A 16,359-nucleotide genomic window follows, 5' to 3' on the forward strand; every position below is an offset into this window, starting at 1 on the left:
GGATTTGATGTAAACGTCAGGCTTCATTAAATTTCTTTTCTCTCGGTTTATCTTTTGCGTTGTTATTATTCTTGATAGTTGTTTTGATTTTGTTTTTCAGTTTGGTTTGATGCTCTTTGTTGTCCTATCTTCTAGGGCTAAAAAGCAGCATGAAAGAATATCAGTCCCTGACACGCCAACACTAAAAGTCATAACTAAAAGTCAGTCGCCAACAACCAAAGTCAACAAAGAGAATGAAAGGCAAAGCAGCACAGTTGATGGAAACTACGTTCTCTCTCCTCTTTCTATCTTTTGCTCTGTCATATGTATGCGAGAGATTCAGATAGATAACGATAACATTTTCCTGTGCTAATATAATAGCTCACAGAATTCGCTGTAGTGGGAATGGCCTATTAATTGATAAAGATGGCTTGAAGATGATGATGATTTCGCAAAAAAAAAGAATACGGAAGACAAAAATTTGTAAAATTATTTATTTAATTTATCGTAATGTTAAAAATTTTGTACTAATAATTGTTTTTTTGTATTGTATTTGTGCTGTAAAAAAAAGAATGGACAGGATTACAGCAGATGAGAATTTGACAGTATTTGACTTAGTCAACAACCTTGGCAGCAAGAGTGCTCTTCGCTTGTGCATTCTCGAAGCCATCATCAAAAAGGGTACTACACCATCAGCTGTCACTATACATAAAACAGAAGCTTTCTATGAGGGTGGTGTCCATCCCCCCCCCCGACCTTACTTCCCCAGACATTTGAGGGGTCAGGTGACCATTCTACAGTTGTCAACTAGGGAAAGTACACTGAGTCATTCTGCGACTGGCGGTCTAACCTTGAAATGTGGACGCCTTTGTCCTAACCACTAGACTAATTACTAGACTCTTTTTGTTCCCAATCAGTCTTTACAAAACTTTCTTATCTAGAAATTCCATGATTTGAAAGAATGTTCTTTCCACCAAAGATAGCGCATATAACAAACCTTGGTCTTTTAACGCCATTGTAAAATATAAGGTTAGACTTAACACTTATTAGTTCCACTTTCAGAAAAATACATTATTAATTCCTTTTCTCTCCAAGCCATTTTGACAAATTTTAAAACCGTACATTTCTGCAAAAACAATAGAAGTTTTAGCAATGTAAGATATAAGCAATGTAATGCAGCAATGTAAGATATAAGCAATGTTATATAGCAATGTCAAATTTAAGCGATGTAATGTTAAAATCTAAGATGTAAGCAATGTAATGTAACAATGTAAGTTCTTTTCACAAAATAGTTTCAGTCAGTATTGTTTTTCTTGCATCCGACTTTTGCCATTTTTCTCCTACTTTCCAGTTTTTCTCGAGGCACATTATGTGTCACTCACTATCATGATGTTTTATTCGGCCACGGATTTTTTTATTGCAGACGACAACAGTAAACATGCAGGAGAACAAAATATGAATGATAAGCATCTGAAGCTGGCTTTTGCCTGTGAATCCACCGAGAAGGCCGAAGAAATGAAAGGAAGTCAATTAGAGGTTTGGAATGTGGCAAGCAGACGTTCATAGAAGGTGGACAGTATATACACCTATTAGATAACGCTATGTGTATTTTTCAGTACAACAGCAATAATAACAGCAACAACTATAACTATGTTCATGTGATGCTCTGCATTCCACGTGTCTTACATGACAACAGCTTATAACCGTATTTTCTTATAGGAAGCCACACTTACACGCTTGATGAAGGAAGCGTTGCAAGGAGGTAAGGATCAGTTCGTTTCGATTTTCCTGGACTGTGGAGTTGAATTAAAAACGTTTCTGAACCGTGAAACCCTTGACGTCCTGTGCAAGGTGGGTGCTCATCTAGCGGTGTTGACAACGATTAATAAATTTAACTTAAAGTTTTGCTAGTTTCAGTCCATATTTTACTGCTTTGTTACTTATATAATTATATACTAATGTTTCCCATTAAGATTTTACATTTATTTAATTCAGATATTCAGCCTATGTAAAAAAAGAAAAACATGATTGCAGATGATCGATTGGTGTATTTTCTGAAATTTGCTTACTCAATTGCTTTCAACGGGACAATTTTTTTCTTACTTTTCTTCTCTTAAACATACATCATGTTGTTTCTATTATATTATAATATCAGAAATACTAGTTTAGTGATTTCTCTTATCTCTTCATTTCTTTTAAATGTGCTTAAGTTTGTGTGTGGGTGTACATGTGCGTGCTTGTGTTGTGTGCGCGCGCGTGTGTGTGTATTTTGAACATTTATTTTTTAGGAGAAAACAACAGAGTTGTACCAAGAATTATCGAAGGTAGGCAACTGTATGTCTTCATCATTGTGCATGCGTGTATTCATTATTGCTTATATGCGCATGTAGGTATGTGCTAATGTACATATACAAGTATTTATGGATCAAGTCAAGCATTTATGTGTCAATTTATATTTATTCCAATGGACATGTGTGAAGGTTTTAGTGAATACCTTTGATGTCTATAAGTTAAGAACTTCATATGTATCTACTGGTGTGTGAATGTATACTGGTGTGTGAATGTATTTATAATTATATGTAGTCATATTTTTTCGTTTGAATGTGTGTGTACATATGAATGGAGCTATTTGATTATAAATGCATGAGTATGTGTCGTTTATATGTGTGTGGACAATGGTGTGGGGTGTATTTCTGTAAGTGTTAGTATTGTTTTTAAATCTGTCATTTTTTCGTTGATCTCATTTCCTTTCTCTTTGTCATCACGTGTAAGTCTGCTTCCGTATGCATGAGGTTGAATTCGCAGGACATGGTGATTGTGTCTTTTGTTCCTATAGCCCGTATTCTCACTTCACTTACAGAAAAACGGAGCCGAAGTAATGCTAGAAGATATTCTCCAACATTTATTGGACGATATTTGCATGAAGGTTTGTTATCTTCTAAACACTTCACAAGTTTTACGCTGTTGTAAGTTCGTATGTGGATTGATGGGTGTGTATTAAATGGTTCTTTACGCGTTTGTGTGTTTGAATTTCTCATTTCTTCTACACCTACAGTCCTCTCTTTCTGGCTTCATCTCTCTTCCTCCCTGTTCAACATGACAGCAGCAGGCCTAATTCCTTGTAACAAACTATGAAAAACAGTGTAAACAGATGCATTTGTACCTACTAACAAAATGTGTGTGACACACTGTTCGGACACATAACAATAATCGGACTACATTGTGATAGACTACACGTGACTTTTTTCTTTCCAGATGCGAACTGAGGATCAGAAGTACAAGATGGCGGTAAGTCCCAGTCGCAGTCAAAATTAATGTTCGCCGCTTGACCGGCTTGTGGCAGAAGCCACACTGGAAAATGGTATCTATGAACTAGGTCTCGTGTCTCACTAAGCATTCTATATGTGAACAAGGATAGCAATGTTAAAAGAATCACCCACAGCGTTGGCCTAACAAAACTATTTACAACCATCCAAGGTTATGTAGCAGCTTGGCGCTTGGTGTTCTGCCAACACTGCGCACAGAGAGCCAGAAACTATTTCTCCGGATACAGGTCACTAACCTAACCCTTTTCTATCTCTATCGAATCTTGAATGTTTCCTTATCCCGAAGAACCCCAGTAACTTATCCCCTTTATTTTATGCTCTACTAATCAACAACAGACGCCCGTCCTACTTCTGTCTACCCCACATCAGTTCTCTCCCCTCCGCTTCCCCAAATCTTCCGAGTCAACCCCTCACTTCACAACCATTATTCCTGTAGAATAATCAAGAACATACAAAGCTAAACAAAAAGTAGATGAGATTGATCCCAATACTTCTAGTGTTATCTTGGGGAATTTGGTGGTTGCTGGTATACACCAACATAAATTCGTTTATCAAGGTTATCATTGTCGCCCATGGCCAAACCTGACAGAACCAAGCTCCTGGCAGTCCTGCATGATGAACTTATTTGACACCTCAGACTACGAACATAGAATTATATACAGGCCCCCCTCCCCGGATCCCCAAAAGCCACTCTACTCAACTGTGGTTGCGAAGTACAGACAGCATGCCTTAATGTGGACCTCCAGACAACATTAATACTTGGAGAACACATCTGCCCAAGACAAGTCTGAAGAATACACCAAACCACCTAATCTTGCTAGCACCATAAAACAGCTAGCTCTGTCTGAAATATTTACAAAACCACTGTTTCCATTGCCATTAATGTAAAGATGTAAAGATTCCTCAACTAGTGACATCTTCGAGCTTCAAGCCTTTTGGTCTTTTAGAATGTACTCAGACTGAATCCTGCTTAGTTACTGTCAAACTGCCTAAGACTTCTTTTCTATTTTGCCATCTACTTGATAATCTAAAATATTTTGTTCACTTCTTTGATTGCATTTCGTGGATTTCGTCTCGTATTTAATATCTACTTCATTACTTTTCCTTGACCTTTTCCTTACTTTCTACATCCCGTAGTTTCACTTATTTCATCGAGTATTCAGATAGTCCATTTAAACAGGCTGATGTGCGCTGACATCAAAACAGGATTTTCCAATCAAAATCCTCTAAATAAATCCTTAATGGATCTCAAAACAAATGACCGACTGAAGATGGGCTTAAACATAAACAATGCTACAAACAAAATTAGCGAATTAGAAGTAATCCTTTCACCATCAGGAGCCTCCATTTATACTAATCACCGGGAATGGAGATATAGTTATGTGTGAATATTTCTGTAACTCGAGTTTCTGATAATCCAAAAATACGAAAAAGGTATCCTGATTATTAATTGGTCATTTTTCATTTATCTCCTCTTCCAAATGTCCGACATTTTTAAACCTAAGTTACATGCATCTTCATCCTGAATGGTTCTATTTTGTTGACTTTTCGATGTTCCATAAGTTGAGTGTTATAGAATCAGGGTCGAGACGGAGTGTGGAAGAAGGCGAAGCAGCTTACTTCTCTCGGTTTATCATCTCATTCACTCATCTCATTGTCCCTGCCATCACCTTCTCATATTCAACAGCAGTGATGATCTCATTCTACATTTCAGCCTGGCAAAGTAAAGCAAACTTCGTCTAAAGGTAAGAAAGAAACGATCACACTAACCTGTAAAAATAGCGTAGGCACACATGTGCACAATAAATCTTTTAAATTAGTTCCTTACAATCAACGATGTCAAGCTTAAGGGCTTCTTCTAGAAGGATTTTATTTCTGATCCAGAGTATCAGAGCTGCTGTGAATTTATATACACGGGAACAATAATGCGTTCATAACAAGCAGAGAAATACATGTTGATTACATTTCTTTATATCGGATATGTTCTTGTAATTTAAATTTATGAATTATTTTTTCCCTTTTCTGTCTATCTGTATAGCTTCTGCGTTTAAATTCAATCCAATAAGAAATTAATTTTATATTAAATAGAGATATTTGCTGAATAACCATGAAAAACATGTTGATTATGATCTAATACTGTAACCAACTTTAAGAAAGGTTCAATATCTGTATAGAATCTACACCAAGAGTCAAGGACCCGGAGCTGGCCCTCTTCTTGTGGGCATTGCTAAGCGGAAAATTTGGCTTGGCTCAATTTTTGTGGAGAGAAGTGCAGGTTAATAGCTTATTCTTTGCTAAGTACGTTTTGCTGGACGTCCAGCACATTTCTGGGGCTGGTTTCGTGAACTTAAGAGCGGCGGCATACGACTTACTGTTTGAAGACCATCTTTTAAAAAAACAACCTAGTAGGTGCTTTGTCAAACTGCACCAATATATTCCTGTGATTTGGTTTGTCATACCTCACAAATATATCTCCGAAACATCTCCGAATCCGAGCCATGGTCCTTGCCATTATTGTTTCTCGAAGCTACATTCGTAACATTAACCTATTCGGCTAGTGACGGCTGTCAAATTGTGGGGTTTACTTCTACTTGAGAGATCTTCAATAAACACATTTTTCTTTGGTTGACGATGCAATAAAAGTCGAAATTTTTACCTAATCTGATATTGATAGCTTTAAGTTTTGGAAGCATATATTGTAAATTTCTTCAGTTCTAAGAATCGTGATATTTTTTTTTTGTCAGGACCACGTGACCTCTGCATTAGTCGCGTGCATTTTGCTCAGAGCCATGCGCAGCAGGACGATGAATAACACGAAATTTGAGGACGAGCAGCAAGAGATTCTGGAGAATATCGAGTAATCAGAGTAACATATTGTGTCGTATCAGTCATGTGCTATCTCTAATCATGTAGGCAATACTGTATAGTATTTACGCACATTTGTAATTTTCAATACGTGTGTTTTCAAAACAAAACTAATATGATTACATCTGTGCATGGAAATCTCTTTTCGTTTTTTTAAATAAGCTAACAAAGAAATAAGAATCCTTGACTTTCATAAGCCAATCCTTCCTCTGGCCACCGCTAGCTTATGTTGCCTGACTGCTACAAGCAGAGGTTCCATTTCATATGCTTTCGAACTGTCTGTCAGTCTGTTGGTGAGGCCTTTCAGTTAGCAGATCTTTATCGTCTACAAAGCGTAGGTTGCAGATCGGCCTTCGACCAATGGAAATGGAAGTGTGATGGGCTTGAAGGGTTTAGCTCATGATGTTCCCCAAAAAGATAATGAGCTGCACAGGTAATAGAGTCCATCCTTGAAGTTCTCCTACTGTGGTGCGAAAATAAGCTCCTACTTGGTTATCCAGCAATACTGCATTCATTGACCTATTATACAGGGCTTTGATGAACAAGGCCTTCTTCGATGTTTAAATTTTGCAGCACATGCCGTAGCCCCTATTGACTAGGGAAATCCAATCTAACAGACATTTTTCTTTTTAAAGTTCATTATTGAGCTCTACACTTGTCTAGTTTTCACTGTAAGTCTATTTCTTTTCTTTCTATAATGTATTGCTTGAGCTGTTCTATAATTCTGATACAATGTAAACAGTCCCTAATTTATGTTTTGTCTCCGCACTTACCATCTTGAATGTACACTTGATTAAAATTTGTAATGACAGAATCTTTGAAGGCCTGGCAATAAAAGCGCTGAATAACTGCTACAGACAAGACGAGATCAAGACTTTTACACTTTTATCAAGAATACAACAGACAGGTTATTGGAGAAATGTCACCTGCCTGGAGATCGCTGAGCGAGCTCGGTGCAGAAAGTTCATCGCACAAGAACCTTGTCAGACCTTTGCTGACCGCATCTGGAGAGGCCTTGATCCCTTTTCAAAAGCATCAGAGGTCAGTTTCTGATGAAATGCTTCTGCTTACTTTTTACTGATTGTAATATGTGTGACGGTTTGCGTCAGTTTTATGAGCTTTCAAGGTAATCTAAAAATATTTTGCAGGTTGCCCAGCTGCTTTTGATGCTATTTTTGCTGTTGCTAAGTGATGGTGCTGGTTTTGGTGGCGGTAATGGTAATGGTGGTAATGGTGGTAATGGTGATAATGATGATGATAAACCTAAGGTGTCACCTATCATTAGACTGCTTAGGGTCAAGAGCAATGGATGTCAACAAACCCTGGTTATTTTAAACTGCCCCTTGGACATTATAGTTGCAGGTAGATCATCGTGTGATCTTTACCCGAATTTTCTACGCAATCTGCGCCATTTTCGTTGTCGTCCCAAAGGTCTTCATGGAATTTTCTAAAAACAAGAGGTACCTACTCAATTTAGACATACTGCGTTAACTGCTAAAACTTTTATCGGTCCTTCCTTTTTTGCCTCTGAGTAACGATTTTGTTATAAAACTGCCTTATTGTTTAACACGTAAAAGTGCTAACTTCTCTTGAATGGACACACAATTTTAGGCTATATAATAATAATAATAATTTCTGCACAAAATAATAATTTGTCATGCCTTTCAGGTCTAAACGATTCCGTTTACTATTAATATTATTTACATTAAAAAAAAACCTGTAATGCCACTTTATGTGTTCTTTGGGATTAAAAATAGAATCCCACAAGTAATGTCCCACTTGTTTTAGAATAACTTCGCAGAAATTGAAAACTCTGTTGGCATTCTTATGTTTGCAACTTTCTTTCTTTTTTCATGTGTGTATGTGTGTATGTTGCCAGAGGACCGTCACAGCTGTTGTATGCCTTTCGGCATTTTTGTTTCAACTGGCCACGTCACTGGGAAGATCCTTCCTTCAAGTTCTACTCAGGCTGGGTACATCAACCTCACAAACCTTTTCCTTACCAGCATTTACCCTTCCCTATCCTTATTGTACTTAATTTTTTTAGTTATTTAATGATTGTAAATGTGCAGCAAGCTGTATTTTTATAAAGCTAGAAAAGGTGTGAGTTATTGACTCTTTGTTTTAGTATCTTACCCTGTAAGAAAAATAAACTGTACTGGAAGTGTTGATGCATTCAATCAAGAAATAAAAGAACATTAAAATGAGTATAAACAAATGTTTATTTACATGAAGCTTAAAAAATAATACACACAACAAAAACAACATGCCTTGATTTACCTGATGGCTTAGAAAACTGGCGTTCCACACAAAGATGAAAAGTATTTCTCCTGTAAAAACAACTTTTATAGCAGATTGTGTTGGTTCATGGACATGCATTGTTTTCATCACTGGATAAGCAGTTTCATTTTTATTCAGTACAAAGCACAAAATAGTCTACCCGTTAGTCCTCAGCTACTAATTTGTCCTAGTGATCTGGATTATTTCCCATTTAAACTTCTTTTGCAGATCACTCCATTATAGAAGGTAACGATTGCCCCATTTCAAATAAATTGGCCTTATTTACCAGTTTCCAGTTTTATCTAACCTTTTGCCGTTACACCGACTAACACCGTTTATGTTTACATTTTGTGCATGCAAGATATATATATATATGGTTTTTATTTCTTATGCAGTAAAACTTGTACAAAAGCAAGAGAATGGAAAAGTTGTTTTCCCATTATGTCCGCAAGAAAATATTTCTCAAATAAATGTATGTATTTTTATACAAAACATTAATTTAATAAATATTTTTACATTTATAAACAAATTAAAACATATCCACCCAATAAATAACACGAGAAAGAATAAAATATATTTTAAGTGCATTAAATGCCATACATTTTTCCCGTCAGTTTTTCTTCATTGGATTTTTAATCCTCTATGCTTACGTAATGATGGTGCGAATACCTCCAGAAGATGTCCAGATTCCCGAGCTTGCTCTCCTAGTCTGGTTCATCACTCTCTACATCGAGGAACTCCGCGTGTGCTGGGTAATAGTTCCAAAGGTCACGAGTAACAAAGAAAAACTCGTCAATTCTTTCTGCGACAAAATAACTGTTTTTGAGTAACAAAATATTCAAACTGTAATGCATCATCGTACGTTAGCATAATCTAGTTGATACTTAGAAACAAGAAATGAGAAAGGCAAACAAAAACATTAATTTAAAAAAACTTGTTGCTCTTCTTTGCTGGTTATATAATCTTAATCTTTTTATTGTTATTCTTGCTGACGGCGAATGCGATGACGACGAAGATGCTTTTTTTTCCTTTGATTGAAATTTATGGCTGTGAATATTGACATAAATCCATTCTGACGTTTCTTCAGATGCTGTCCAAATCGAAACGCAAGGAGAAGAGAGTCTTTGTTCTGTCTCAACTCGGGTTTCTAAATGTCACCAACTTTTACTTGGCGATGATTGGAATCGTCCTGTGGATCATCGACTCCAAATTACTTGCCCTTCATTTCGTCATTTGCCTCAACTTTATCTCGTTTGTCTTTCGTCTCTTCTACTACTTGGCCATCAACTCTCAGCTAGGCCCCAAGGTCTTCATGATTTATCAAATGGTAAGTCATCAAGAATACGTTCATTCTATTTTAGGAGAATTGTATATGTTTGAGTAAGACACTCTATCTGTGTGTGTTTTGAGAAAGAAAGAGAGAGAAAAAGAAAGATAAAGGGTAGAATCATTTTGATATACAAACAGATGTCGAATTATTCCAGATCAAGGAGATAATTATCTTTTCCGTCATTCTGATGATAATCTTCATTGCATACGGCGTGGTCAAATACTCCCTCGAGAACAGAGGTCATGGAGTAGTCAATTCAGCAGTAGTGCTTTCACTTCCTGTGGAAGCTTTCTGGCTCATGCTGGCAGACCGACCTGGTATGTATATTTGCATCCCCATTTTTTCTTCGTTCTTCCATTCTTTCTTTCTTTCTTTATCGATTTATTTCTTTTTTCTTTCTTAACCCATTCTTTCTTATTTCCTTCCCTATATTTCGACTATACTTTCTTCTTCTTTGTGTCTTTATTATGCTTCTCCCCCTTCCATATCTGTTATAAGAAATGACAAGATGGCATTAGGAAATAAAAGAGAAAGAAAGAAGGAAAAACGCAGTAAAATAAAAGACAAAAAGATGCCACTTGTTTGGAGGTGTGAACTCCTCTGTTTGCTGTGTTGCTGTACAGACGACAAAGATGACAGTAACCAGGATCCCGTAGTAGTTTTTCGAGGACTGTTGAGAGTTGTCTACCTCATGTTCACTGGCGTGTTGCTGGTTAACCTCCTCATTGCTGCCTTCAGGTACTCGGCTTTCCTCTAATTACTGTACATAGCTTTGGATGCTCACTTCCTTCCCATTGTTTTGCAATATCATGTTAATCTGAGCTCTTGTTCTTGTTATTTGGTTCCTCTTTGTGATTTCTGTACTTGATTTTATTATTCGTTTAGTACGGTTGTTGATTATTTTATAGTTCATATACTATTTGTTTTTATTTTTCCTGTCCCTCGTATCCGGTCCATGTTTCTTTCTTATTCTTAAGCGCTAAGAGCGTGCTCCTTAGGAGTGTGAGCATGCGCTTTACAAATTTTCTTAATATTTCAGCTACTTGTTTGAAGTTATCCACAGCCAGAAGGAGGACGTGAGAAAGTACCAGAAGTATCAGATGATCGTCCAGTTTTACCTCGGAAGCCCTTTCCCACCTCCTCTCAGTCTATTCTATTATATAATTACTTACTTATATCGCTTCATTCACTGCTCCTATCGTACACATGATGACAAGAGCTACAAAGAGAATAAATTTCGTGAGTAGTAGTCACCTTTAAAGCTAAATTGTAAAACTAATTTTGACACACACCATTGTTATCGTAACACATTGTTATTAATGTCTTTATTATTATATCAAGTTATATTCTCCTAACATCAGTGAAAACCTTACTAAATCGCTATTTCCAGAAGACAAATGTACAGAAATTGTGCTTAATGTATGCAAGCTTACACAATTTTGAAGATTGCTAATCTCCATTTTAGTGCATCATCCTTAGTTCAAAGAAAGAACAATATCCTTTTTGTAACATCTTTGCTGTTAAGTCCTTTATTCTGTTTCTTTTTCAGGAAAGTCTCTTAATGAAAAGGAGACGAGAAGTCTTCTGAACTGGGCCAGAGTGACTACAGAGTCTTACAACGACGACAAACCTAAAACTATTGAAGAACGCGTTGAAGAAACCATGAAGAAGAAGTAAAGCATGCCTTTCTACTATCTTTTTCACAAGTCAGATGTAGTAATTCGCATAAATGAATACGCATTTCGGCAATTTCAAGCAAACGCTCTAAAAAAACTGTTCTTAATTCCGATTTTGTTGAAAGAATGTAAGTTTGTATAAAAATTGACCAAGGAATAGAGGGATGGGTGGTGTATCATTTGTTTATGCTTGTGTGTATATATATATATACCTGGCTACAGATAATCGAAGAGCTATTAGTTTAGTTTCAGACGTGTTCAATGAGTAGAATTTGGTCCATCTTCGAAGCTTGTGTTTGTCAGGATGGTCAGCCAGCCATTTTCACGACACCCCAAACGGGCATCTCTTCCAAAACGGCTGCTCTTTGAAAGACTTCTTGCAATAATCACTAGAACAGAAATAATTTATAAGTATTCCATAAATACAGTAAATATAGTAGAAAGGCACTGGGATTGTTTTTGTAGCTCAGAAAAATTATACTTAATCAAGTCAGATAAATAACAAAACTGTTTAAGTCTTTTGAGAAACGACACGCCTAGGTTGACACTGAATAACATCTATACACTTGCAGCTTTGAGTTGCATGATGACAACAATGACGACAGCCTCAAGAAGCTCGTAGATGCAGCTCAAGGCGTAAGTCCTATGTGATAATCATGAGGATATTCACCTTTTTTGAACTATGACCTTTTTTTCTCGTGAGACGATGGGCATTAAAAATAGTGTGCATTAAGAAAAAAGTATGATTCAAATTGTACTTGATAAAAACACAAATTTTAGTTTCAAAAACATTTGTGTATAAAACATTTTTACCCTTTTGTATAGCAGTGTAAAGATTGACAATGTTTGGAAGTACATGTAGATGATGTCCCTTTCAGATTTTGACTACTCTTCTTTTTTCCGTCCTTTCTTTTTTTCCTTTATTCCTTCGTTTATTGTTCTCTTTCTTGTTCATTTCTTTCGTTATTGGTTCTAGTCTTTATTTATTATCTTCAAACTGATATAACAGTTAATCTCGCGGTTTCAGCTGATAGATGAGTCACACAAACTACACGAATCTCTCCAGTGTAGTACTGATGCCCTGCGTGATGCACTAGAAGAACTAGCAGGTTGGTGTAATGCTCACCGGGTACAAACAAAGTAGTTGGTGGTACAAGACTAATATAAAACTGTTAATCAGTATTTTGAATGTTTAGCTGTTATTTAATATTAGCCATTCAAGGCCATATGAGAGCAATTTAATGTTCAGATATTATTTGTGGATCCCTTGTTTGCAGTGCACTGAACGCACTGGTGAGTAAGTAATTTGTAGCGATAAACAATAATCTATGTTTTCAATTTGTCGAATATGTTCACTTTTGATAAATATTAAAGGATAAGTAAATAAAGTATTAGTAAAATATTTACAACACTGTTCACTGTTCGCTGCACATTACTATGTTCACAGAACATTTATTCATAAAAGAGTAAACTTGGATTTATCTGTGTGGTCGTTTAGTTGTCCATGTATTTGTAAGCTCACCCATGGTTGTGATTTTCACATATTTGTATGTTTATTAAAGTAAAGATACCTGTAATTACTTATGTAGCTTTGTATATGTTAATATAATAATATCATGTTGTAAAATGACTACATTGCAGGCATGCGGACGATCTGTAAGCCCTGTGTCATCTACAAGCGCTGTGTGGTGTGCGGCAAGCTTCCCAGATACCCCGGGGCTCTGTCTTGGTACGCCCACACATTATTCTTCTCTCGTCCTATTGTTGACACAATTACCCCAGTGATACAATGTTCCCACGTAGTACCTTACCTAATTATATCAGGGAAATCTTTTTACACATTGTGAACACATTAATTTTCCGTCTTTCTCTTTTCGTACAGGAGACTTCAGAGCCCTCCAACACACACCAAGCTCCTCCGACGGCAAAGATTAATGTCAATATAGCATCCTTGCTCTGCTTCATGAACGTTACGAAACTGAGTATTACAGTCAAATTTGTTTCCGAATACAAAATACTATTGCTGTTTAGCTTCTTTCCAATAAATGTCATAGGAATATCATTTTGTCACAGGGAAGAAAAATTAATTCGCTGGTTCACTATCCAAGGTTGGACAATTTACCCAGCGGATAAACATCCAAGATATCCTTAAACAGGAGCCCAATATAATGCTGGTTACACTCATCATATTTCCTTGCCTTTGAGATTTAGTTTTAAGTTGGACTGGTTGCAACTGATTTTACAAAAATTGTTTGCATATTATTACAAGTAATTGAAACTGCTGAGTTTCTCTATCAAAAACGTTTGCCTCTTTTCAAAATACAAACATAATTGGTTATGACTGTTGACTTTTAGTAGCTATAACAACATAATTTTGTTTATAATTCGATGTGACAGTATTAACACTAAACCATAGTTGTGTTGCGTTTATGTATTTTTTCAAAACTTGTTTTGTTGCTTGATTTATTACATTTTCCTTCCTTTCTTAATTTCTTTAATTTATACATGCATGTACATTTATAAAGAAAGGTATGACCTTTACAGTGTAATTATTGTTTTGTATGTCATAAACAATGTTGAAGTAGGTTTTGAATTCTACACCATTGCTCAGTCTCTACATTGTATTTTGCTATGTTTCTTTGTTGTTTTCATAAGAATGCATATTGGAGCAAAATATTAGTTATCAATAAATTAATGTTTATTTTATATATATTTAAATGGTTGCCTAAATGTAAAAGGTAACTTATGCAGTACTAGCCAAAAAAAATTGCATTCTTTGTAATGATCTGATACTTCTGTAACTGTTGTTGCAACTAATGCGTGTTGCTGGAAAGAACAAAGTGGTCACCATTTCGGCCGTTGTGGGAGGGATAGGGGAGATAGTAGAAGGGCAGGCCCATGCAAAAAGTTTTATAATTGCCTAGCTTTACTGTGAAGTCCTTACAGTTCCAGACCCACATTTTTATGAGACTACGGAAATAAAGGCTATTGCTAGCAGATCATGCACAGGACCATCAGTCAACTCCTTCCCTTTAGTAAGCCAGTTCTTCCTCTGGATACCGACCTCCCACCGAGATATCTTATAGGATAGTCTTCAACAGAGTGCCGTGCCAGGTCACAAGGCAAAACAAGACAGCTTACTCTGCCTAGTTGTTATTTTTTTATAGGATTTTTATTTTAGCTGTAAGAAATCCGGAGTAGCCTCTTCAGACATTTGTTCTTGATTGCAGGGATTCTCCCCTTTTTATGTGCAGGCAGAGTCAATCTTTCTCATTCGTAAGATAGTATTCGTACTATAAAGTTCTTGAACAGATAGTATTTGTAGTAAACCGGATGTTTATGCTGCATCAGATTATGTCCAGCTTCGTCGCTGTTTCTGTCGTGATTCTGATGAGGATATTTGTCATGGAGTTGCCATCTTTGAAGATGGAGGGTCCCAGGGTTGTAAGCTGTTGACCTCTCCCTGCTCTACTCTCTTCGTGACCTTTGATATCAAAGTGACTGGCGCTGTTCTAATTATGCCTCGGCACAATTATAATGACACATATAGGAAATAACAGAACATGCTTTATCTTATTTTGTTTATGTGAGCAGCTATTTACATATTCTCCAGAAACATTCTCACACTCCTCGAATATAGTTCATACGCTAGCATTAGTAACGATGTTTCAAATGTCACAGACCAATGGAAGCACAAAAGGTTACAGTATACAGGTTTCTGAGCAGAGTATTTGCCACTGTGTGTTCAAACCCACTCTTAGAACATCTACAATTATTTTACACTTGTTTTACATTCAACACCATGACTTCTGCTCTTTTGTGCTGCGGTGGTAACACTGCAACAAAGCAGGACAGCAACAAACTGAACAAGATCGTGAAAAGAAGCAGAGGTGGTTGGACAGAAAAATGTAGAGTCAATGTACAAACAAACAAACAAACAAACAAACAAACAAACAAACAAACAAACAAACAAACAAACAAACAAACAAACGGTCACTTCATTTTCATCACACATACTCAAATGTACATCATCAGTGTAGATCGTGACTGACTGACAGCTCATGTTCAGCTCGGAGTTTTGAGTTAAGGGAGAGATAATACTGTGGTGTTGCCAACGACACATTAGATTCCCCATTAGCTTCTTCACTCTCTCTCTCTCTGCTACTTTGTCTCTCGCTTTCTCCCTCATTTCTATCTTCCTTATGTTCTTTCCCTCTATCTCCTAATTCATTTTTATAAAATACCATCTTTGATTATGTTTTCCATGTTCGTTCTGCATGAAAGATGTATGGCTCAATTTTTTTCAGCCTAAATTCCTTTCATTTGATGCAAGCGGTAACATGTTCGAACACAGAAAATCAACAAGTAAATTTGCTTGTAAGGAACGTGCATGTACAAAATACCCCACGACTAATATTCCTGTCGAGTTTGTTGGAACAGGATATAATGACTGAGATTTGAGGCCACAGGTCAAATGTACAAACATCGTTACACACTGAGTGTTTATAAGACAGATAAGTGGGCTCACTGCAGACATACATGTGCAAAATATCGACACACAAAAACATTCTTCCGAAATTTTGCACACGCCTCTACGGGTAGACGTGGAAAATTCATGCGCAAGTTAAAAAAGGCCGATGTTTATCGAGCTAAACGACTGACACAAAAAAAAAAAAAAAAAACAAACAAAAACAACAACAAAAAAAAAAAAAAAAAAAAAAAAAAAAAACAACAAACAAAAACAAACTTAAAAGAAGAAGCAGCTTATCGTCCATTTTAAAATAATGTCAAGGTTCGTCGCAAACTGATGGCAGTGAGTGACGCATTTTCACGCATTTTTTCATGGACGTGCTTTTCAGAATATGAGACACAGTCTTTATGCGCATTGATTATCCTTGTTGAC

At 36.4% G+C, this 16,359-nt stretch overlaps 1 protein-coding gene across 2 annotated transcripts in view; it reads left to right on the forward strand.

Moving 5' to 3' along the window:
* Positions 1-15,662, forward strand: part of LOC112557249 (transient receptor potential cation channel subfamily M member 3-like) — a 29,737-nt gene extending 14,075 nt beyond the window's left edge. For both annotated transcript variants that reach the window (XM_025226994.1, XM_025226992.1), the window contains 23 exons: positions 136-240; positions 551-660; positions 1,403-1,515; positions 1,699-1,830; positions 2,268-2,303; positions 2,840-2,905; positions 3,235-3,267; positions 5,020-5,050; positions 5,480-5,580; positions 6,050-6,162; positions 6,983-7,211; positions 7,527-7,630; positions 8,050-8,143; positions 9,065-9,202; positions 9,538-9,777; positions 9,935-10,097; positions 10,404-10,518; positions 10,820-11,019; positions 11,330-11,453; positions 12,029-12,092; positions 12,484-12,565; positions 13,098-13,185; positions 13,339-15,662. In XM_025226994.1, coding sequence (XP_025082779.1) covers positions 136-240; positions 551-660; positions 1,403-1,515; positions 1,699-1,830; positions 2,268-2,303; positions 2,840-2,905; positions 3,235-3,267; positions 5,020-5,050; positions 5,480-5,580; positions 6,050-6,162; positions 6,983-7,211; positions 7,527-7,630; positions 8,050-8,143; positions 9,065-9,202; positions 9,538-9,777; positions 9,935-10,097; positions 10,404-10,518; positions 10,820-11,019; positions 11,330-11,453; positions 12,029-12,092; positions 12,484-12,565; positions 13,098-13,185; positions 13,339-13,402 — 2,545 coding nt within the window. In that variant the 3' untranslated portion in view covers positions 13,403-15,662. The remainder of the gene's footprint in view (positions 1-135; positions 241-550; positions 661-1,402; positions 1,516-1,698; positions 1,831-2,267; positions 2,304-2,839; positions 2,906-3,234; positions 3,268-5,019; positions 5,051-5,479; positions 5,581-6,049; positions 6,163-6,982; positions 7,212-7,526; positions 7,631-8,049; positions 8,144-9,064; positions 9,203-9,537; positions 9,778-9,934; positions 10,098-10,403; positions 10,519-10,819; positions 11,020-11,329; positions 11,454-12,028; positions 12,093-12,483; positions 12,566-13,097; positions 13,186-13,338) is intronic.
* Positions 15,663-16,359: the final 697 nt, after the last annotated feature.

This window comes from Pomacea canaliculata, linkage group LG2 (genome assembly GCF_003073045.1).
Source record: "Pomacea canaliculata isolate SZHN2017 linkage group LG2, ASM307304v1, whole genome shotgun sequence".
NCBI classification, from domain to species: domain Eukaryota; kingdom Metazoa; phylum Mollusca; class Gastropoda; order Architaenioglossa; family Ampullariidae; genus Pomacea; species Pomacea canaliculata.